Here is a 25,632-nt window from a genome sequence, read left to right as displayed (position 1 = left end):
GTTTTAGTGCGCCTGACACCAAGCATGGGAGTTTTGATTGCAGCTATATTGCACAAGCTGTCTATTGAATTTCTGCCTAAATGTGCTTTTTTTCCCCCTCTCCTGCACATACAGCCGTCACTCTTCATGAAATGTCAGTGTCATCTCATTCACTGTTCCCTCGCTGTCCCTCTGCTCGCTTCTGTCCTCCCTGATCCTCCCATTTGCCTTTCTTTCTCTCTGTCTCTCATCTCTCTCTTTTGAATCTGCGGGGACAACTAATGAACGGCTTCCCTGCTCTGATTGGATGATGCATGATGTTATTAGGTGGGATGAAAGCAAATATAACTCAGAGGGTATGGAACGGAAAAGGAGAGGAAAGTGAGAGAGTGGAGACAGAGAAATGTTTTGACAGGAGACTTTGAAAACAAAAGGACGTGCAGCGCCGCAGATGCATGCGTGTAACAATGGGAGTAGGTCACAGTTTCACTGATGTTTCAGCCCTGGCACACTTCCTCTGGGAAATAGTCCTACAGATCTCATCCCTGTATGCTCTGCCTCGCTCAGGCTCCTCGCGCTATAGTGTGAAGAAGACGGGCAGATTGCGCAGTGCCCCAGGTCATTCCCAGAGGAGTGTGTGCGAGTGCATGTGAGGAGTATAGTGGAAGGGGAACTCCCAGATGGCCCTCCAGAGGCTCCATCATAAACTGCTCCTTTAACCATCTTTCATCTGCCTTATTAAAGCTGGAATGAAGGGGGCTGATCAGGTCACTAGTCCTGACTGAATAAAGCACACTGCTACGAGCAAAATCAGGGGAAATGCAGGGTTATCCTTGTTGTTGGAGTAGCACGACATTAAGGTGCTGAGCTCAAAAGAGAAATCACAACAAAGAGCCTGGTGCTGCAGAGATTCAGTTTGTTAAATGGACACAGAGTAGGCTGTGGGGACTCCGCTCATGAAACATTCAGCTCCTCTAGTCAGTCACATTTAGCACCCAGTCCCCTTGATTATATTGTTTATTTAGCAAGAATCAGACTGTGAAGTATCTCACTTTACTTTATTTGCTCATGGCACATGGCTAAAGAAGAACAGTGAAACAAACTATGCACTGTATATAAAAAAGATTGATGTTACCAGCATGACATCACACACTGGTTTCCCTACAGAGAAATCACTGTCTTGTACAAAAAAATTAAATAGCCGTGTAATATTCTTACACGTTATTGCAAATTGCTTTAAGGTTGTACAAATATTCTTCTGTTATAATATTGGAGATCTTCCACCGCCAATAAAAGTTTATAAATGTGTAATGCTGATGCCCAGTTGCCCTTCAGCATACATGATCATTTTAAATGAGTTCATACCAGAAAATTATTAAGGTTACGTCGCACATAAACCACATTCTAGCTTCATATAATGCACTTCTTAATTTTTCTCATTGGTGCCTTTGTTTAAAATGACATATTTGACTAACCATTCGTTTATTCAGGGCCATTAAATTAGTAAATGTCACATCTGTCTAATGCCACGCTGCTTTCTGGTCCTCCCTTGCAGAGCCACAGCTGAAAGGCATCGTTACCCGGCTGTACAGCCAACATGGATACTACCTGCAGATGCAGCCTGATGGCACTGTCGACAGCACAAGGGAGGAAAGCAGCTCATTTTGTGAGTATCGGTGTGCAGATATCATGCTTATGTTGTAAGTTTTTAACAATTATTACAAATCTAGCCTCCAGCATTGCTTCTACCCACATATATATATATATATATATATATATATATATATATATATATATATATATATACTGGAAAATGGAAATACTCGTAATTTTTTTTGCCAAAGTTAATGCTGTAAAGAACTAAACCGAACAACAGCAGGTGTCGTGCTGTGCTGTAAGGGCCCATGGCTGAAGAGTGGAGGAAAAAGTTAGGATTTTGTCAGCTCACCTGTCAAAATTGGTTCAATTAGGACTGTTATTTTTGTCTCTTAATAGGAAGCACATCATGTCGCACTGCCTGTCAAACCATGGCAATTTAGTGTGTTCGGCTCTCGTGCAGAAACACTTGGATCACAGATTCTGATTGGATCTGCAGGTCACTATATGCACTTTATAAACCAGAGAGAGCAGTGACATATTGCAACCGTTGAGACGATGTGAATGTTCCTCCTGACCTTTCGCAAACTAAATCTGGCCATCAGAGCGGAAACTATGCAGTGCTCTCTTATCATTTCTTTGTATTTGACCTTCAAGAGTCAGACATGGGCCTTTTTTCAAGCCGAAGTCTGAATGTGGCATTTTATTTACTCTCGATGTAACATTACTTCTTGGTGAACTGTTAACTAGCTTACTAGTGTATTTTACCAACACTGCAATGCTGTCTTTACTCTAAACTGCAGTTGGCATGGCAGAACATTTCCATTATTGTTCAGTTTTAGAGGCAGCACAAAGCTCAGTGAAGGTGACAGAGTGTTATGTTTCCATAAACATAAAGTAAGAGGTCACTGCATTTGGGCTTAAGAGAGAAACCGCAGGCAGCACTGACACTGGAGCTATTCAACCTGCAAATATGAATACAGAATAGCAGAACGTGTTGTGATATGGTATTGCAGTTTGATTTTCTGACTTTTTCCTTTTTCCCCTCTGTCTTTGTCATGCTCTCTGTCTCTGACTTTATTTCCCAATTTAGCACAGTTCAACTTAATTCCAGTGGGACTGCGGATTGTGGCAATTCAGGGGGCAAAGACAGGGTTGTACCTCGCCATGAATAGTGAAGGATACCTCTATACATCAGTAAGTATACCCATTAGGCTTATACAAACAAAATACTTCCATTTCATGACATATCTGAGATATGTTGCTGTGACACTAAATCCAAGACGATTGTTCTGCTTTTGGATTAGAATGCATCCATTCAGGTTTGGATAACAGCTGCGGGGTCCTGATATCTTTCCTACAGAAAAGCTAATGCCTACTCACATCACTGACAAGGAAATCAAAAAGGAGAAAACCAATCAGGGCGTTATCATCAACTGTCATATTGGATTTAGAGGTTCAGTTGTCTGTTACTTAGACTTCAGTTTACTGTCTCTTCTATTTCAGCATAATTTGCATGACATGGGTCTGATGATGTATACATACATGCATCACAAACCTCGCAATGCATGTATATACAGAACTGTAAAAATGAGGGTAAATTCAAGATATCAGCCCACTTACCACAAAAGCTTGCACATTTTTTGATTCTTGCCTCGCTTATTTATTGCATTGAAAACATAAATTCAATTTTAAGTCATTTTTCTAATTTATGAACTTAGAAAGGTGTAAAACAGAAATAAAGTAACAAAGAGTGAAAAGAACAATATATTTGTATGGGTATTAATATAAGTTGATGTATTACAGTTTGTAAAGCTATTTGAGAACACACTACTAAATAGGATGTCAATAAATAATGACAATTTTCTCCCTTTGGGTTGCATGGGGTTGGTCAACTAGATTGTGATCTTGTATGCTAAAGTAATCTTCAACGTCTTAATCACAGCTATGTAGATACAAATATTCTTTAGCTATAAGTTCAAGCACTTCAGAAAGGACCTCACAAGTATGAATGGACCATTTTCCCTACTGCCATTGGTGTACAGATTACAATCATAAGGTGGTCGATGTCTGTTGTGACTGCAGTGAGCCCAGAACCAGAAAGTGGACACAGGAGATGAGTCCTGTCAAGGCTGGATAGTTTAGGAGGCAACTGACAAGTACTGGAATGCTAAGCAAAGTGTGGGTCTAACAGTAGCAGAAGCAAAAACTGGAGCCACAGACCATGACTTTCAGTCAGCCTTGAGGTAATTCTAGCAAACTGTCAGGTGACACAAGGAGAAAAGCAGCTTCCAACTCACACTTTATTCAGTGGAGATGGAGAGCTGCTAACTTCAACAGAGGATGTAGTCAGACAGTGGAGTACTTCGAGAATCTCTTCAATCCCACTGACACACCTTTTGTAGTGGAAAGAGAGACAGTGAAGAGAGAGGCCAGGAGGTAGTTAAACAACATTTTGGTGGCAGGACACTAGGGGTGGATGTTGGAGTTTCTTCTGCATTGCAGCTATAAGGGGATCACACTACTCAGCTTGACCAGTAAGGTCTATGCCAGCATACCTGAGAGGAGAGTTCAACCATTAGATGAATCTTGGATTCTGGATAAATAATGTGGTTTTCATCCTGGTCATGATATTTGAGGGTGTATGGGAGATTGCTCAACCAGTCTACATGTGTTATGTGGACTGGGGTATCCTTTGGGGGATGCTTGTGGTGGTATTGGGTATCAGGACTGTTTTTATCTGGTCCAGTTACCTGGTCCCTGTAAAACCATAGTTAGAGCTTGACTTTCATTGCCAGCAATAAGTTAGCTTGATTCTAAGTGGGCTTTAAATTCCACCAGGCCTTCTGTTTGTCACCGATTAAAAAGGGAAGGGAAAATTCTATAAAAAGTCTGTTTTGGGCTTTTTTACTTCTAGGTGCAGCCAAGGGGTGGAAGGTGTCGGGCTCAGTGGTTTCAGGTGCTCATCTCTGCTTTTTGCAGAAGATGTGGTTCTGCTGGCTTCACCGAGTAAATGACCTTCTGTTTGCACTGAGGTGATTTGCACCTAAGTGTGAAGTGACTGGGATGAGAAATAGTGCCTCAAAGTAGGGTTTTGCTGTCAACTATCATTCATTGAGGACAATGATTGTGATAGTAAGCAGAAGAACGATCCTTTCTGAGCATGCCTAGATATACAGAATTATTCTGGTCACTATTGTTGCCATTAAAATGTTCAGTCAGTCTATGGCTATACTGAACAAAGCTAAATAATTGCAAATATAGACATTGATACTAGACACCTTACAGATCATTTGTACCAAAACAATTTAACTTATCTTTATACTGCAGTATTTAAAAAAAAACCATTAATTTGGGGACTTTGATGTAATCATCTTCTTGTCCTAGTACAGCTAGAAAATAAACAGCTCTGGTCAAGTGAGTTATGCTAAACACGTTACGCTACACATATTTTACTGAGATAGTTTGTAATTCAGAAACATCTTTAGAACCTTTTAACTGTTGATGTTTTATTTTTTTTATTGCAACCAATGGAATATAATTAGTTACGTACTCGAAACAGGGATAAAAGCCTGAGGTATGTCAAATTACACAAGAACTGGACTGAAAGTCAGAGGTGATGGGTCTTAAGGAGTGACGAATCCAAGTTAAAAAAAATTTGGTTCAAGTTGTTGTCAGTATGTACAGTGGAGGTCAGGAGAGTGGTACAACAGTGAGTATGTACAGCCACCAGTAAAACACGGTGGAGGCTTTGTCGTGTTTTGGGGATGAATTTCAGCCAGTGGTGCTGAGGATCTTGTCAAAACTAATGGAAATATGAAAGCAGAAAAGTTCCATCAGATTGTGATCCACCATGTAAAACCATCTGGAAAGTATCTGATGGCCAGCTGCTTCCTTTGCAGCACAAAAGTGGCCCCACTGACATGCCTTCTGTAATGGAAGGAAAGTCTGGGAACAATAGGGAGTGACCTCAAGAGGCCAGACCTCAAGAGGCACCACAATCGTTGGTGGAACCCTTCAAGGACCACCACATCTCAAAAACTAGTGGTTCCTTTATTCAAGAAAGGGAACCAGAGAGTCTGCCCCAACTATTGGGGGATCATACTCCTCAGTCCACCTGGGAAGCTTTATGCCAGGATACTGTAGAGGATATTTAAGCGTATATCAGAGTTAGCCCCACGAGTCTATGTGCCTTGTGGACTTACAGAAAGCATTCAATCATGTCAATTGCACGGTAAAATAGCATCAGGAGCTAATTCATTTGGAGTACACCCACCATTCGACGGGTGTCTAACTTCAGTCCCTACTCCAAAACAGCCGAATCAAATGATTGGATTTTCTCTTCAGCATGCCATCAGGTTTGGCAAAGGCCTGGTAACAAGCCATTCATTTGATTCAGGTGTGTCGGAACAAGGATGCATCTAAAAGGTGCAGGACAGTAGCTCTCGAGGACTGGAGTTGGACAGCCCCGCACCATTTCTTCACATTGAAAGGAGCCAGTTGAGGTGGTTTGGAGATCTGATTTGGATGTCCAAACCACCTCCTTCTAGGTAAGGTGTTATGGGCATGTCCTACTGAGAGGAGGGCACACTGAGAGTTTAAATCTCTCGATTGGTTTAGAAATGCCTCAATATCCCCCGGTAGAGCTGGAAGAGGTCAAGTCATGTTTATTTCTATAGCATATTTAAAAACAATTGCTGTACATCTAAAACAATAGCCAGAGAGAGAGGTTGGGGTTACTCTGCTTAGACTGCTGCACCCCGCAACCTAAAGCCAGATATGCCACAGCAGATGAATGAATGAACGGATGGATGCATGCTCTATTTACAAATTTCAATACATTGCTACACCCTTTTCCAATTTTCCAAGTTAAAATAAGAGATAGCTCAACACTTGTACAGTTCTGTAGTTTTTGCTCCATAGTAGTGAAATAAGTCATCAGATGTAATTTCTGACGTAAAAGTAGCAATAGCACACTGTGGCAATACTCCGCAACAAAATAAATATCCTGTCAACTTAGAACATGCAAGGTAAAGCTTAGTAGCAAAATACAACAATTTATTTTTCAGAAATGTGTCCCAGGTCTCTGTTTTATGTATATATTACATTTTACCACTCTAGATATTTAAGCTTATTTGAAGTCATTTATATTCTTAAAAGTCGACCTTTCACTGTTTAAGAAAATAAAATGTTCAGGCTTTAACTAAATAGTTTATACTTTAAGAAGTGAAGGAATGGACAAAAAGGGCAGATGGATAGTTCCAATGTCGTCTGTCTCAGAACACTTGACTCTTTCAGTCAGCACCTTGGACAGCTTTGGTGTCACTTCAAGAGGATAAAGTCTGATCAGCACTCTGGACAGTGCTCACAATACTGCTTACATGCGATTAGTGTCAAATCACTTAACCATGGCTACATGCTTAAAAATTTATGACTACTACAGGAAATGTTGACTCTTTACACCTTACTGTGACAACTTTGTTTTCTATGAAATCCTGCATGAGATAAAAATACCAAGGTGATAAAGTTACATTTGTTGCTATAAATAACAAAGACCAGGTTATCTTAAAGTCACTAGAAAGTTAGACTGTGTACAGCTGATCATTTTTCACCTTATATCCTTTCACCAATATCCTAGCTATGAAAAAGTACAAATATTGAATCACTCATGCACCCATTTGTAAAAACACGTTTATTTATTCATATATGCTGTATAACCAGGATCTTTTCTCTCTACTGGTTATATGTGCTGCTTTCAAGAATGGAAAATTACATGCAAAATCAGTGAATGCAAGTGTGCATCGATGCATATAAATGCGAGAGGACCATCTGTGCATGAAAGAGTCAAATCTTGAATATTGGCATATGGACTGCAACATCTCTTATTATCTTCTCAGCCCCTGATTAGCATGCATTAGACTTTGGTGCCTTTGCTCTGTGCGAAGAGGAGAGAAGGGATTTCCTCAGCAGCAGTCGATAGCTGTAGTACATCCCAAACTGACCTCTTTCGGAGAGATTCCTCTCTTTTACACACAGTTATGGGCTTATATAGGTGCAGTACAACAGAACATGATTTCCTTTTGGCCATAAAGCATGTTCTAATTTCTGATACATTAGTAGTCACATTTTATTTAATCTTAGTTCTTTGAGGGAGTGCATTTGGCAAATGTCTACGTAACTTTGTGCTGTGTTTAAATGTAAATCATCTTTTTCATTTAAAAGATGCCAATTTTTTTTTTTTTTTACCCAGACAGCGTTCTATGTGATACATATGCTTTTGGCTATCACAACAGAGCTGAGGTGGCTAACAGAGTGTTTTCTCACTGCTTGTTCTGCCACTTATGTTAGTTATTAGAAGGTTTTGCCTCTGCATGCTCAAGGGAAAATTTTCTCATGCCCCTGCCTCATGCATATACAGTAGTGTGTGGCTGTTGAGCCAGACTTTAAAAAAACAGGGGAAGGAAGTCAACAGTAGCGTTGTCTCAGACATTAATCTCAACCTCACTACCTGTGTGTGACAACAGGAAAAGGCTGGTCCCGATACAAAAATAGAGCTTGGCTTGTTCCTGCCCCATTTTATAATCTATGTGTTCTGGAAAAACTCCTCATGGACACTGAGAAAAAGAGAGAGAAAGAGTGTGTGTGTATGTGCTAGGGAGAGAGAGAGAGAGAGAGAATGAGAGGGAGGGAGAAAAGAGCTTGTGTTAGTGAAGGCTAACATGACCATCAACAAGCAAGTTTTGGCCAAAGATGTGCTGGTCAAAACCAGTCAACACACACACACACACACACACACACACATACATATATATATATATATATATATATATATATATATATATATATATATATATATATATATATATATATATACACAATTAAATAGTGTGGTGTACAAGCCTTTTCATTAATTAAAAGATACTAAAGTATTGATGGGTGTGTTTAGAACAGACCAGCACCAAAAGAGACGAAACATAGACAGACACAGGAAAGGGAGAAGAAAAGTGGAGAAGGTATTGATGAAAACCTGTGTCCTTCTTATTCTTTTTCATGAAAGGATTGCATTGAGATGCAGGACAGCACCACTGCTTGATAGCATCGCTTTTATCACAGGACAGGGGAAAATGTGGACATTAGAAAAAGCAGCAGGGAGAATAATTGGCCAGTGCCAAAGAAAAGAGGCGGAGTGCAGAAATGTAACAATAAAGCAGGACATTTTTCCAAGGCAGCCAATTAGGAGCACTTAGGAAAGGCAAAAATCGTATTCTTTGTGATGGATTTGTGAGCCGGCCTGTACCGTGGCTCTCCTACCAAAATAGTCAGGATACATTATCCAATTTGCTACTGTATGGAATAGCTATTAACCACAGTGCTGCGTCCCAGAATATTTAAAGCAGAGGGTTTTCTGATAAAGGCAGCGGGCAGTGCGGAGCAGTCACCGCTGTCGCCGACGGTGGAAGAAGGGAATGTCAGCGACAGCTCCACTCTCAGCAGCATTATATTGACAAGGGACTTCCAGCTATCAATCAGCACTGCAGAGCCACGAGTCTCAGCACATTATCATCCACTCTATTCTTGTCATGTGAGCTTCATTTCTCCCCGGACTGCATTAGGGACAGATCATACATGTGTGGTGCTAGACAGTATTCTCATCCTCTCTGAATCCCTCTTAATAAGCTTCTGTAGTCTACTGACTTATGTAACTCGTCGTGTCATAGTGCATCCACATCTGGCTTGACAAACAACATCAGCAACATGCCCTGCTGGGGAGGGGGAGGTGGAAGGCTTCCTGAACGCAGAGAGCATGTATGTGTGTGTACTAGGGTAATGTTGCATGGATGAGCTTTACATTTCATGTTGTCATGTGAGTGGGCTGCTGCAGCAGCGATGCAGAACTATGGGAATGTGGTGGGATTACTGGAGCTGGGCACATTTCACAGCTTCCCATAGATTACACAAGGAGTTGATGGGCCGGTTAATAGATGCAGGAAGTCTGCATGACACTATGACCCCTGCTGTCTAAATGGGGAACTGCAAATGTTTTAACATGATAAATGCAAATGATGTTTTGGCTTACAGAAATAGAGCTATATTTTCAGGGGCATCAGTTCTGATTTCATGCTTGTACATGCATGATGAAATTAAAGTGAACAAGATATTACATATCATTCATGGAATTGCTCTCTAATTAGTCACAACCTCACTCCTGTCCCCTATATCCTAATTATCTACAGTGTAAGATTAGGGAACTCTGCCCTGTGAGTGTGTGAGTGTGGCTTGATGCACTTCCAGAGTATGGTCGTGGTGGAGAGCAAAGCTTACTGAAGCAGGTAGAACAGATGTAATCAGACACAAGGAATGACGAAGGAGGTTGCGTGTGTGGGCGGGGAAGGTCTGGATGATACTCTGCATCATAAAAAGGTTCTACCCATCTTAGGAATTCTCCGCACGGACCCTACAAATTATCTTTCTCATCTGCTTTCATTCGCATTAATTTTTTGGCTTGCGACACATGAAGGGGGAAGCTAGCTAGCCAAGTCTCCGAATAAGTCACGGTTAAAAAAGGAGATTTTTATTTCGTTTTCAGTCCAAGCACCCACCACTTAGATGGAAATATTCCCTCGTCGCTCTTTAAAATGTGCAACGCTCCACAGATCATTAGCAATAATTCATCTGCAGACCTTGGTGGCTTGAGTGATGTTGTCAGTGGGAGCGGAAACTATTGTTTTGCTAGGGTCTAAAGGTTACCTCAAGGTGAGTTTGAGAGATGGCGATAATTACAGTAACATATTTGTATCGGTTAGGGAGGGCAATAGAAGCCACTGCGGTAGGCCATCATGAAAAATCCTTGTATTATAAGGACATTTTTTGACTGTCCTGTCTGCTCTCGCAGAATGGTTTTTCTTTAGATCTTCTGAGACTACTTGAATGAAGTACAGAAAACGTGAGTTCTATCATTAGACTAATTTCAGGGGCGTGATTATGAAGGGTAATTATAGGATGACTTGGGAGAGGGGTTATCACTGGTGTCATTTCAGAGGTTGAACTAGGGGGCATTGCGCTGTAGTAATGGGTTCTGTTTCCAGAGGAATGTGAGTGTTAGATTGTGGGGTGCTGACGACTAAAGCCCCTGTCAGCTCAGCGTGCGCTCCTTTTGGTCCCGGGGGATAATAGGGATCTCCCTTTCTCTCAGTTCTTAATCTCCTTTATTACCCACCAACCCCTCTGTCCTCTCTGAGTGATCTTCTGCTTTCTTTCCTGTCTCCCCTACCTTTCCCCTTCTGTCTCCCGCACTTCCCACCCTCTTGCTCTCTGGTCTGATTAATAATGAATGAAGCAGATCATCTATCGATCCCATCCTCTGTGTTAGCACAGCAGAAGATATCAAACCTGTCAGTGGATCTTAAAATAGCTCTGCAATGTGGTGGTAGCAGGAGTGTTTGTTGAGTTAAAGGTAGAAGCTTATTTTCATATGGTAGGAAGGTGGCAGTGAAATGGACATGAACATTGGTGGAGCAGTGGGTCAGAAATAAATGGAGGGAGGACACACAGTCCTGAAATACCTTGCTAAAGGATAAAACTCCCCTATAAAGCAGAAAGGTGATGATCTGTGATAAGTTTGAAACTGAAGGTCTCTTATATCTCTTTATTAAAACTTGTCTACGCCAAGTTTGATGCTACTGTTTGTCCCGAGTCTCAGAAATTCTCCACTCAGCCATTTCTGGCCTGCTGCTCTCACTTAATCAATCCAGCAGATTGGCTTTGGTCTCTGACAGGGGACAGACTCTGTCCAGACCCTGATGGAGACTAAGAGTGATGTATATCTGTCACAATTGGTTAATCTCACCAGCCAACATTATGCAGCGTTCAGTAGCCCTTACACTGAGTACAGAGTGAGGGAAAGTGCTGCAGGGACATGATCACTTACAAAGAATGGTTTAACTGTTGGACATGATCCAAGTTCTTCTAATTTGATTTTCTGTTGTCTATACACATTTGGCCAGTCACGGACAATTGGCATTACATGAGAGTGGCCTATATTAATAATCTCATTTAGGGGATTGCAGGGTGATAGATCTTTCTGTTGTTTAATTTGAGTCTGGAAAAAACCAACAAAACAAAAACAAAAACATGTATCATAAATATAAATGTAATGCTAGTTTGTGACCCTTAAAATCTAGTTTGTTTCCAACTTGTTTTTCTAAGATTTAGAGGTCCTATAGATGTGAACTTTCACACACCTCAGTGTCGACTCTGCCCACAAAATGTTTCGTTTTAAGTCAATGCATTAATTTGGGCCACTGAGAAACCACCCCTTGGTTTAAATGCTCAACTTTGGTATTTTGGCTGTGCCGTTTCTTTGCTTGTTTCTGCTGTAGCTAATGCTAGCAATCGCTAGGTAGCGTGTTATAGCCATTATGTTCTACGCTCAAGAAATGGCACTCACTATATGTCAAGAAGAAAATGCTATATTTTTGTCACAACAGGTTAAATTTAACTACAGAAACAAAAACTATTTCCACCAGGCCTTTAACTAAGGATGTTCCTGGCAACTAGTCTTTTAATAGTTGAAAAAGATACAAAATCCTGAGAAAAGATTTGAAGGTGAGCATGCTTTAAATATACAAAATTAAATATTGGTCAAATGAGTATTCAGTCTGCATTTTAAGAGCTGAAACTGTTAAACACGTTTATCGTTATGTCCCAGTCTAGCTGTCCCCAGGCGCAAAAGGGTGTCCCCATCCCTGTCCCCAAAGCCAGACCTAATAGCTAATATAACGTTACCGTTGCTAGAAGTGTCGCTGAAATGTGGAGAACTTTACACAGCGTCAGATTAATTTGGCCTTAGCAGTGCTAGCAGCTGTTGCGTTAGCTTCTTCCATGCTGGCGTTCACATCCCAGTACAGAATATAATTACACTTGACTTCACTGATTTTTATTGTATTTTTTAAATGAAATTCAGCCATTTACTTTACATCATGTTACAACGTCTAATTACAAAGAGAGCAAAAAAGAGGGTTTAAAGAGAGGCGGTGGTGCAGCCATTTGTCAGGGCTGAAATTTTGGGTAGCGGACTGTGGCTTCGTAACATCTTTTAACTAGTAACTGCCACTGTACATTGATAAAATAAGATTAATAATTTTAACCAACTGCAGTTGGGTAATTTCCACATAGGTGTCTACTTTTTGGAAACTGCTGTGTTTGGCTCTGCAATGGGCATCCTTTTTCAAGCACATATGATGCTTTCTGGTCTCTTTCTATGTAACTTTTTTTTTAACCAGGAAACACATTAAAAACAACTTCTTATGCACGATGTCATAATTATAAGCTTAACACAAATTAAATGCGGTATGCATGTCATAACCAATTATGGCATACATATTGCAGAAACAGTGATTCCAAACACTGGTAAACTTCACCAGTATTATCCTCACCCCTTTAATCATCCCAGGCTCAGCATATTGTGATGTCTCCGAAGCAGTTCCTGCACTTTGATGTCATTTATATATACACACAGCAATGTATGTGTGCACATTGCAGTGTGTTGGTGTCATTGTTTAGGTGTCTTTCATCTTCTTTTTCAATCTATGCATTTTCCCTTTGGGTAGTTGTTATGTTTAGCAGAGATGTTAATGCTTTTTCTCACATCTATATTATAGTCTGCACCTTTTCTTGCTGTTCTTAAAAGACCAGAACATCCACGCTCTTAGAGAAACACAAGTTCAGATCTAATTCTTTCCTTCCTTTCCCTCCGGAAACAGCCACCTCATTAATGTGTTTCACAGTATGCATCCCATATTTTTCTTTTTGTTTTTTTTTCTGTTTCCTTTTTAGTCTGGGCTGACATGCAGTGTAGTCCAAGTTCAAAGACTTGCGATAATTTTGAAATATTCTCATCACATTTGCAGATTACTTTTTCTTGTTGTGTTCGGTTTGACAATATGAATGCAATTCTTCTCCTATTCCATATCTCGTTTCAGGAGCACTTCACTCCTGAGTGCAGGTTCAAAGAGAGCGTGTTTGAGAACTACTACGTTACGTACTCCTCCATGCTCTATCGCCAAACCCAGTCTGGCCGCTCCTGGTATATCGGTATCAACCGTGACGGTCAGGTCATGAAGGGCAACCGGGTAAAGAAGACCAAGGGAGCGGCACACTTCCTGCCTAAAGTTATAGAGGGTATATTAAAAAAAAAACTATACTGAAATAGTTTATTTCTTAGTTATTAATCATTAACCTAAATTGCTAACTGACAACTCCTATCTTTGTTACACAGTTGCAATGTATAAGGAGCCATCGCTACACGAGCTAGTCAGTGAGCCAGTGAGCCCACCTCGGAAGACGGTGAAGACATCAGATTCGCCGTCCCTAAAGAATGGACAGAAAGAAGCTCCCAAGGCTGAGGCCTCATAGCACAGGAGAATGAGGGTGGGACAAAGGGTAGCAGTGACACTTGAAACAAAGTTGCCCACTATGCACTGAGGGTGGCTGGGGGAATGGTCCTCAGCGGCCACCTCATTCCAGAAGTGCACTCCAAGATGCTGAGGGATAAAGAGTCAGCAGTCCATCAGCAGCCAAGAAGACCTAAGAGAGGAGTCCCCCCTCACCTGAAACCACAAAAGGAAAGCCCAGGGTCTGAGCCAGAACTCCTACCACCGCCCCCCCACCCTTTCTCCCAGTGTCACTTCTTTCTGTACCTGTTGTGATTTGCTTACGTGCAGCCCCATTTATTTCTCCGTCAGGATCAAGCTTCTTTGTCTGCTGACAGTTTCATCTTTTCTCATATGCCTTCCCCATCATCAGCTCTATTGTACTGTATAGTCACCACACACACACACATACATCCAGCACTGACTTCGCAGGATAATCCTCACCCATGGGCTCCCTCTTGAGCCCTAAAGTTGGTGACAGTGTGGCTCAGCCAGCTTTCCACCCACCATCTGCCTACCAGCTAATCACTAAGGTCAACTAAAGCTCAAAGTGAGATGATATGGCTTAGAGACGAAAGAAATCTGCAGGAAGCTTGGGTCGGGTCAAGTCAGAAGCAACTAAAAACGAATCCTTTTCCTCTTTTGTTTGCTTTCTTTGCTAGCTGTGATAATAACCGGATGATGCTAAAAACATTATATTGAATAGGCAGAGAGGTGGGGATGGTTGCTTCAGTCCTGCTGGAGATAAGAAAGGGAATATTTGAATTTCACAACAAATGCTATGAAGTTCAGGAGCAAGGAACTGCTCGCATAGGTGTAAGCAGTGGTTCCCAGTAAAATAAATTAATAACCTGAAGCAGCTACCCTTCTTGGGAAGATGAGCCATAAAATATAATTTACTTTCATGTATTTTTGTTTTTGTTTTTCCAGACTCTAATGGAAAGGGTCAAAAGGCTTGAGCAATATTTATACCAGCAAAAACAAAAACAGGGGCAGCATAAGTAAGTGAGAAAGTGCATGACACCCTCTTTCTACTGCAGTAATCTCTAACAGGTGATTGCTAATTATGGCGCTCGCTCATTAAAGGCTACAAATGAAACAACTGGCTCATATTTTAAACCCAGGGTGGATCAGTCACCTGAAAAAGCACGCTAGTGTACACTTTGCTCGGCATCTGCTGTCAGAGTAAAGCCAGGTTTGAAGCCCAACATCAAAGCCGAAGGAGCCTCTGAGTTAGAGCACTTGTTATTCTGAGGATGTCTGGCAGCTTATCCACTCACTAGCTTTATCAAATCACCTTGGAAGAATTGCCCTCAAAAATGTAGTTGTCTGAGTGAACGTCTTGCTGTGATTGTGTTTTAACCCCCTTATGTGGCTGTCTTTTAGAGTATAAATGTTAGGTAAGATTCTCTGTGAATGAGTGCATGCACAGAGGATAGAAAGAGGAACTGTGGGTAACCTCTACTGTGTCCTTCAGACACAGCACAATGTTGCGTCTTTGACATGTCTGTGTCGTGGAATAGGTGACACTTTGTACCACACATCACATCTTTTGTGTGATGTGTATATATTTTAAATGAATGAGTGTCCTCAAAGGAATCTTCATTAAATGTAACTTTTTTTTTTTAGTTTCAATTAACCGGTATTTTGATTGCATCGAGACTGAACTGCATGCAATTTTAGAATTGTATGCAACTGACCTGATACAAGGTGTCTAAATGGGAGATGTCAGGGATATTTCAGTAATGGCTGCTGTTGGGTGCTGTCTGCTCTGGTAAGTCACTGAGGGGAAAAACAAATGTCACCACAATGTTCAGTCAAAGTGAATGGTGCATGGATACTACCAACAAACACAGACAGCGTTAAGTCCCTCGCTATGACAGGAAAGAGCAATGTTGGGAGATGGGGAAGCCAAACGGGGAAAAAAATGCCTATTAGATGGCTGCTAAAAATTCCCCGATAATTCTAGGAATTTCTGTGCATTGGCAATAGCGTTTAATTTGAATGGTCACATAATGTGCAGACATGCTACAGAAAGTGAAATAGAGGCTTTACGAATGTGCCGTATTGAGGGTGAAAAGTAAGTCGGAAATTGTGTGCGGAATTGTAAAGAAGTCATCACACGGTGGCGGTTATTTAGGAAGAGTGACGGATTAGGAGGTGTATTCTTGAGGAATGTTGATAAGGAATGTGTGCAGTAAAGTAAGCAAGAATTTTGGCAGGATTGCACGCGGCATGTGGGTATGATAATGAATGTGAGACAAAGAGGCACTGTGTGCTATTTAGGACAGAGGGTCTATGGAGGAAATTAGTTGGAGGGCTTTTCATTTTTTTATCAAGTCTTTCATTTTTCTGGGCTTTTCCAGAGGGAGCTTCACTCAGTTTAAATTTGGATATTTTGTCCTTGCATTGCAGACCTACAAATATCTATTTTGGAAACCCAATGTTCTGCCTCTCGGAGGAGTCTGGTACAGCCTTGTATGGGTCCTAACCATGCATTACTAACTACTGCATGATATAAATGTGTCTGCACAGCAGGCAGCACACGATTTTGAATTCTGAAGTTGATCACAAGTTCACTCTATGAAAGGGAAGTACTTGAAGCCCAACGCAGTGACTGACTGACAGGAAAGGAATGAGATGTAATAGCATTTTTTTTTTTTTTTACCAGACTTGCAACTAATAGGAACTTTAAAAACACAAAAGAGTATAAAAAATGTATATTTCTGAAGCTCCAGTTCATTTTTTAAAGATTTTAAGAAATAACCCTCAGCACCCTTTGTCGTTTGATCCAAATTCCTCCGTAGATTCCTTAGTCCCAAAAGCCAATCAGTCCTCACCTCTGTAGTAATGACGAATGCCACAGTAAGTTGTCTGATGGTGATACTGCAAGTAGACAACCTAGAACAGAGAATGTCAGGTCTGACGTGAAATGAAGAACAAAGTTGAATGCTTTACCAGAGGGGATAAATGGAAAAGTATGGCTTTATGGCCATGAAGCAATGTTCTGCAATGTAGAGAAGTTAAGCAATGCAGCTGTTAAGTGAAACTAGTCATGCTCTTGAATGGAAAAGTTAGGAGAGGAAAAAGACATGGTGGTCCTAAAAGTAGAAAAGCTGTTAAGAGGATCTTTGTTATTGTAGTTTAAAGTCTGAATTGTTCTGCTTTGCAAGTGAGAATACATTTATGAATACAGGTCTCGCAAAGCTAACAGTAAGGTGGTGACACGGAAAATTAAAAAAAAAAAAATGTTATAGTCTGCGTGCCCACACATGAGAGGTTTAAAGTCGTAATCCCTATCCCACACAGATCCCTTAACCGAGTACCTACAGCCCATTAAGTTTCTTCTCAACATCACATTGCCTGTGTAGGTGTGCATACCTTTAGTGTCTTTATAAAGTCTCTCTGTGTGAGTGTGTGTATCTATGACTAACAGTATGGTAAGACAAGACAGAGAGGCGAGAAAAAAGAAAGGGCATGAGACTGAAACAATGATCGATAGACTCAATAAAACGCAAACGAAAAAAACATCAACCCTGCAATAGGTGCAAAAATCTCCCCAAGGTCTGCCAAAGACAGGGAAATCCATTTGATCATGATGAACTCAGAGGGCTGTTGTTTGATTTCGACCTGTAAACTCAACAAAGGAGCCACATGGACAACCCCCGGTGGAGGAGGCTTTTACACTGGATGATGAATAAATAGTTTTCTCTCATTTTGGAACAGTGTGAGCATCAGTAGCTGTAGTTAAACCAAAGGTAAACTGAACCTTAGAAGCAGCAGTTTTACTGCACTGTACAATAACTAACCAACATCCAGGGAATTCTTTGCAGCAAACCCGGGTAACATTTCATTTGACATGCGCAAAAACAAAACGGCCTTTTCAGGCATAGCATTTATCCATGCCCTACACGAATTCATTCTGAGCCATGCACCTTTTTGAGTTTTACATTTTACAAAATGTATTCTACCTGCATGCAGGATTTTCTTATTGCTTTCTAATGAACACTAATGATCCTCAAAAATCCACAAAACCATGAACCAACTCAACCTGCATTCACAGTACAGAAATGTGCACCATGGAGTTTGTCAAATTAAAGGGGAAAATTATGTTTAACTAGCACCCTCTAATGGATGTAGTTGGTTGCTAAGAGGCAGAATTTTTAATCAGGGGCAGAAAGCCGCAGTGCTGAAGGCATAACTTCAAGAGTTTTTTTCTTCCACAGAATTTTAATAAGATGGCAATATATCATGACATTTGGCTGTTTGCATCATACCCTAATGTGGTTATAATGTGCTCGTCGTGGGTTTCTAATGTGGTTTTGATGCCACCGCCTTGCTATGCTGTAAGTTTAAATAGTCAAAATGCAGCATCTCACTGAATTTGATTAATGCTATCCCAATGAATTATTTTATCTATTACAACTCACAAACAATCACTAATGGTACATGACAGTAGTCCATACACAAGAGATTTAACAATATAAATTGGATAACACAATATGCACACCATTATAAAATACAGTTTTCTAAAAATCCTTTCCCTCTTGCATAACCTAAGTGGGGTTCAAACTGATGGATCTCATTTTTGAAGGCAGTTGTGCCAACTAAATACCTCAAAAACCATCCTAAATAAATTATAAATCAGTCCTGGAATTACAGCAGTACAAAATGGATGTGTGCCACGCTCGCTGTTCCAAGCGTTTTAAATATTCAAAACAGGACACTAACAGAAATTGAGACTTGGCTGCAACATTGTTTTTTTTTAATAGTTCTTTTTGAATAAGGATTTGTTTAATGTGCAGAATGCACAAAGCCAAATATGCTGAACCTGTGGAGTATGCTGATATTTCTGCTGTTTCAGTGAGTGAATGGCATCTTTCAGGAATGCCTGAGCATGTGAGGAATCTACACAGGGTAGCAGACTGCTTCCAGACAACAGAAGTTGTCTGGATGGTTTATATGTGCGGGATGCTGTCAGTTTACATATATGTTAATACTAACAAATATTGTACATCTGATCTACTAACACATATTTTCATTTCCTTAAAACTGTACTAACTGTGTTAGTGTTGTACTTTTTTTTTTTACTGCCTTTCTGTTGTTATACCTTTTCATGTTTTTTGTTGATGTTGTTTTTATGAAGAATTGTTCTTATTTGGTTGGACTTGCTCGGTTTTTGTTGTATTTGCTCAGCACTGTTGAACTTACACCGATGGGGAAACTTCCCCCAAACAGAATCTCACTGTGTGACCGAGTCAGAAAGATAAAATAAAAACAGCAGAACAGTTTCTAAAGCCAATACGTGTTCAGCAATGACCTTGGTGGCATCAGACTTACGGTCACACGAGTCTTCCAGATGGTTTCCCACTCTTGTTCTTACAGACTCTTAACTTCTCTCTCTCAAACTGATCTCGTTGTCTTCCAAAAAACAAACACTTTAAAAAATTAAAAAGATAAAGAAGCCATAAATAACACTGGGCCTTGGCACTGATTATCCCCAGAGGGCAGGCCTGACTCCTCAGGCACCTCCCGAGTGTCACCAGGGATTTAAACACGGACTCCTTGCACTAAGAGCCCAAAGAAGCAGCAGAAGCAGGGACGTTCTGGCTTTTCTGGATATGCCAAGAAGCAGCAAAGCAGGAATAAAGACCAGCAATATGCAACCAGAACTACCAGCCTGCACTCAAGGAGGGGAAACAAATCTAACACGCTAACTGCACTCACAACTTGCAGGCTATAATGACAGTCTGCAATAAGAATTACTAATTGTCCAGACTGACATGGGTTGGTTTTTTTTTTCTTAATTTTGTGGTTTTTGCAAAGCATGCATACTTTAATGTTCTTTGGCTCCTTACGGATGACTCCCTCTCAGTATCGACAGACACGTGCCCTCAATTCACCCTCTCTCCATGATTGCCATCAGACCTGTGTACATTTCTACAATAACTCCTACATGAAATGAAAGGAGGTGTCTTATTCTGATATAATATTCAATAAAATAACATATATTTGTATGATTATAAGCAATGTTCTCGGATTTTTCTGTGTGATTTCTTTTTGTCTCAGCTTCCTTCTAAATCTTTCTTAAAGGCATTAGCTAGTAACAAAATGAGTTTCCCCTTTAATGCGCTGTAGGACATTAACATTTTTCCTTTCCTTTATTTGTCCTTGCAGTCACGTTGCTTTTATTATTCCATAGTCTGATCTATGTAATGTCAAAAAATACATAAAGTAAAAAATGTTTTTGAGCCAAGTTACAATTATGTTAGAAATAAAGAAGTATGTCATTGTTTTGTTTTTTTTAAATGTAGGTCAGAGTTGAGCTACGGGAGACAAATAACAGAGGGTGGCAGTTAAGGATGAATCAGCTGACCTGCCCCTATTCTTCCCTTTGTTTCGCTAAAGAGCATGTGAGACTGTACTTCGTCCCTCATTTCCTAGTCAAATAAACTGCACCTTCATGATAAATTTTAAATAGTAATGTTGACAGCACTGGGTCAGGATATGTTGACTACAGTAGTTATAAGACAGCATGGGTATTTCAAGTAACAGCTAAAAGATGGGCAGAGGTTAACCAGTCTGCAAAGAACAATATAATTTAGATAATTTCATAATTTACATAAATCAATTAGGATACAATCAGTAAAAGGAGAAAAAATAGCAGTAACATGAGAACATCACAACAGACAGAGTAACGTATGCTAAGCACAATGATAACAGGAGAACAGTTTTGGTTAGTTCCTAATAAGATGCTGTATTTACAGTGCAAATTAATGACCTGTGTCAAACCTGAATTAACACCTGAGAGCCTGTAAACTGCACACAGAAAGTCACTTTCCATCTGTAGTGTACTGCTAGCTAAATATTAGCAGCAATCACTGCATAAAAGGGTGGTTGTTATTTGAATCGTGTCGTATCAACAGGCATGTGCCGATTTTTATATGCCACCTTACTTTATCAAAGCTTACTTAGCTTACCCAGAATCAACTGACAGTACTGCAAGATCTTATCAAACCCACCTGCTAACTGCTCTTCTTCTCTTAAGAGTATAAGTAAGTGTCCTGGCTCAAATTAATGATACTAATAGTAACATAGTTTAGTATCATTTTCTGGAATTATTTTCAAATGTTATATTTTCCTAACTTGTCTATTGAGGACAATACAGGATAGAATGAAAACAGGTTTTGTGTCCAGTGTTGTTGATGTCATGATGTTGCAGTGCACTCACACAAAAGCATGGCTTGCTATTAACGGTTGCTGCAGGAGAAAGAAGATGAAGAGGTAATTTCATGACACACATCAGTGATGTAGATTTAAAACACACTTTAACTGAAATACAGCAAAAGTGTAAACTGTTTTGATAATGTGGGGACATTAGTTACGTTAGCTAGCTAACTAGCTAGTTAGCTAATAATCTCTAGTGATTTAAGCTACTTATATCACTAAAGGTTATTAGCTAATTGTAACCTTCTGATCCACTGGTCTGCTGGTATCTCATGAGTTGCCAGCCAAGGAGCTAATGTGTTATTATTTCAGTCTGTTAAAACATTTCTATTCCTATTTTGATCAAATTGAGCTTCAGTGTTTGTTTACAATACAGCTCCAGATCCTGGTGATAGCAAGTCAAAATGATGTTACCTGTCCATGTCCAACAGCGGCCTGTATTCAGTTTGAATATTGCTATAAACTGAAACAGATCCGTTTATGTCTTTTATTCACTGTAACATGTAAATTTACCAAAAATGATAAAGCTCACATTCATCGATGATGATTTCACATAAGTAAACAGTGTGCTGTCCTGTTGTCGATTGTGGACGCCCCACTTGCTCTTATAATAATTATTGTAAGATTATATTTTTGTCATTTTCTAGTTTCTACTTGAATGAGGAGGGTGGAGAGAGGGGGGGGGAGGACAGAGGTTGCACAAGAACAGGAAGAACGAGGGACCAAATAGTGAAGTTAACTGGAAAAACAAAAGTTATTTTTCACAAAGTAGTTTTTTTTCATGTATTTCAGTGATGCTCAGTGTGCTTTCCAGTAGCACACTTAAAAAAAAGCCAGTGGACATTGTAAACAAAGCCTATTGATATGTATGACAGGATTTTACAGGATTCATGTCACTCTAAACATGGCTTGAACAGGATGGATGCCATTACATTGACGTGGACTATAAATGTATTCTCCACTCATGAAATTGGGGTACATGATGCTCTGTGGTGAGTCTGCTTAATAAAGGGAGGGTTTGTACTGTATGAATTGAAAAACTTTAATATAAAAGAACTCTACTACCAGTTTGCTTTGTGTTCATGTCTAAGGAGTGGCAGCGTGATTTTCCAGTGTCTGTACTGAATAATGCCACTTTAAGCTTGATGATTTGTTGGACTTATCTGCTTTGCCAAAAATGTTTCTTTAACTTCTTTAAAGACTTAGCCTTTGCCTTGTGCTTAATAACTAAAGGCTCCACGCTAAAAAGGGTGGATTAGATTGAAATCTCTGATCATTCACTCTGAATTACACTCAAAAAATAACTATTTGAGTGAACATTAAAAAATAATGGAAAGGATTTCCATGTGATTAAATTGCTTTATTTTTAGCATTATACAGTTCTGTTATTCCAACTTAATGTACTTGAGTGTGACCAACTTAATTAATTAATGATGAATCAACATATTTACTTTAGTTGAGTTCAGCTTAATTCAATTGAGTTGATCTGACACATGCAAATTATGTTAGTCCAAAAGTACATAATGCTACTAGAAAGGCATTTATTAACATGGAAATCTTTTCCATGAGTATTTTAAGTTCATTTAAAGAATTATTTTTGGAGTGTTCAACAAATCAGAGTCTGGTTAACATAAAGCTTGTCTTTGTAATATTGCGAGTCCAGGCTACAAACCACTCTTATTAGAGTATATCATGTCATCACAACAAGAATCTCTCTTTTTTTTGTCCCTAGCTAGCGGTCAGCAAGGTAGGCTGTGCACTGTGGGTTCTGTAGGGATTCCAGCTTGGTCAACGATGCACTTCCAGTCCTTGCGATTTGTGGCCTTAAACTTTACCTTAGATGTCATTGTTTAAGATCATCTTCAGTTCAACAAGAACAAATTTAACTAGTTTTAGGTTGATTTAATTACCGTAGAAACATAAAATACTTTTGTTCAAATTACATGTTAGACTCTTGTAAATGTAACTAATTTGGTTGCTTTTGAAGGTAACATAGTAATGTTTATCCCACTGAATTGAGGTTTGCAAATGTGAAAAGGGTGGATGACATCTGGAAACAGCTTATTCCATTAATGTGAATTAACCTAGAACTGCCCCTGCATTGAAACACTTTCACTTTTAGGTAAGGCCTAAATTACTTTAGTATAACAATCAACAGAAGGCGTTATTCAGTTAGGCCAGTATTTGGTTGCTGGCAGCCATCGCAGCTGTCATTCAGAAGGAGCAAATATCTTCTCATTTTACTCCACAAGTAGAAAAGGCATTCTGGTGGGCCAGAAGGAAAATAATCCCTGTAATTGCTCTTCACTGATCACCCTTACGCTAGCTGGTGGAATAGAGGCAGCTCCTTCATGGTGACCAGTTGAAAAAGACCAGCAACCAGATGGCTTTACGACTAAGTAGAGAGTGTTTGAAGAATAGTGTGCTGCGAAACAATATTCCTTTCCAGCGTCCTATTAATGGCAAATATGAAATATTATACAGCTAACGCGCTCTTAGCAGCTAATCCAGCTTTCATGCGAGTTTTAATAGAAAAAAAGGAGAAGCATATTAGTTTGTTATGTCATGAAATGGAGCATGGACACTTACTTATCTTGATTTGAAGCTCTTCAGATGTTGCATTTGCTCTCGAGGCCCTCACCGTCCCTTTGAACTTCTTGAGTGCAAATTATATTTCTTAGAGTGCTTTGCCGTTCTGTATTAGTGATGTTCTGACACGGTCAGTGCAGTGCGCCTGTATGTGGATCACCCATGAGAATACTGTGTTGACAAATGTGTCTTTTTCTGTAAAAGTTATTAGTCCGGGTTCACCTTTACCTTAACTGATAGTTGACAGTGTAAAGCCAGACAGAAACTCAGGTCCTGGTCTGTGGTCAAAGGTGCGTCCCGAAGACAAAACACTGTACTGGTATGGATTGTAGAGCTGCCTCTTGGCATTGCACCTTTCCAGCCTTACAAGTTAAATTAAAGCATTGTTGTGCCTTCTTCCTTCTTTGTGTGTATATGTGGAGACCAGTTGTTTATACTGAACACAGCATAAGTTGCCAGACTGTTACAGAATGTGCCCCAAATCTCCAGCTTGACCTCTGAGGTCAGAAGTGGAGGTCAGAAGGCAAAAGTATTTGCTAGAACAACTCACTTTTCTTCAATTTTCTTCAAAATTGCCCCTTTATCCAATTGACAATAATCTACATTCAAATTCAAGGAGTTTTCATGGAGGTTATTGAAGTAAAAAATTATGATGTTTAAGATCTGAAAGCTCAAGACAGCAGCTGCCAGTCTTCTTGTGTGTCTCTTCCTTGCTCAGCATTGGACTCTCCAAGTGTCTCAGACAATAAGCACAAGCAAATCAAAACAAAGTCTGTCAGTTATTTGCAGCTCTTTGGCATGTCTGTAGTTTCTGCAGCCTGATATATATTAAGAAAAAAAATGTCTGTTTTTTTTCCTCCTCTTTGCCTCAGCACCCCTGCTGTCAAATCTGTCAGTATAAATCCAAAAGACTGAGCAAACAAGAGAAACAAATATACATATCATGTACACACATACATACATACATATTTCTTTTCTGATGGGGAATTAACAAACTAACATCTGTCTGATCTACTAAGAAGCAATCTGTCTTTTCAAAGACCTAAGATTATTTAACCAAAACATATCAGACGGATGAATAGCTGCAATTACGTCTCTCGTTCACGACCCAGCAGTCAGTTACATATTACAATCTGTCAGCGATAACTGTGGTAAATTAATGCCTCGCAGACTTTGATAATTAGACTACAAGTTATATTCTGGAGCAAGCCGAAGTTGAGCAGCGTCTGATTGAGGAGATTATTGTGCACTCTGGTCTGTCACAACAAGTTCCCCTTTGAGATGTGACCTCAGTCAGGGTCAGACAGCCCGCTTTCTTCCTCTGATCCTTCTTTTGCTTAATGGGAGCATCTTAAATCTCATGGAAGCATGACTCGCGCATTTATATAAGATTATTCTCAGTAAACCCACACAGAGTGGAGCAGTCTGTGCTCAGACTGAATGGAGCTTTATATTTCTTAATGTAACAAATAAGGATTAAGGCATTAAACCAAATATAGTTCTCAGGGTTTCTGGAGGAACCAATTACCCTCAGCATGTGTATGTTTTTATTATAGGAATCTACATGCTAAATTTGAACAAACGTGGGAAAATCACAACCTTGCACCGCGTTTAATTATGTTTTCCCAGTGAGTGCCAATGTTCCCCCGACTGCACGCAATTCACATGGTCTGTCGTTGATTTTCCTGTCAATAGCACAGCATCAAACGGATGCAGAGAAATAATAGAAAAATTTGAAAGAATTGCATGTACATTATGGGAATGCATATGAAAATCATGCTTTACTATTTAGCATCACTTCTAAATATAA

At 39.9% G+C, this 25,632-nt stretch overlaps 1 protein-coding gene across 1 annotated transcript in view; it reads left to right on the top strand.

Annotated features, from left to right (window-relative positions):
- Positions 1–19,987, top strand: part of fgf11b (fibroblast growth factor 11b) — a 37,272-nt gene extending 17,285 nt beyond the window's left edge. The window contains exons 2-5 of the mRNA XM_006799477.2: positions 1,535–1,645; positions 2,669–2,772; positions 13,557–13,755; positions 13,853–19,987. Of these exons, the coding sequence (XP_006799540.1) occupies positions 1,535–1,645; positions 2,669–2,772; positions 13,557–13,755; positions 13,853–13,989 (551 nt within the window). The 3' untranslated portion in view covers positions 13,990–19,987. The remainder of the gene's footprint in view (positions 1–1,534; positions 1,646–2,668; positions 2,773–13,556; positions 13,756–13,852) is intronic.
- The last annotated feature ends 5,645 nt before the right edge of the window (positions 19,988–25,632 follow it).

The sequence above is a fragment of the Neolamprologus brichardi genome, chromosome 10 (genome assembly GCF_056152115.1).
Source record: "Neolamprologus brichardi isolate AB-2024 chromosome 10, ASM5615211v1, whole genome shotgun sequence".
In the NCBI taxonomy this organism is placed as follows: domain Eukaryota; kingdom Metazoa; phylum Chordata; class Actinopteri; order Cichliformes; family Cichlidae; genus Neolamprologus; species Neolamprologus brichardi.
Note: the sequence above shows the minus strand (reverse complement) of the source record. Positions and strands in the feature narration are given on the sequence as shown.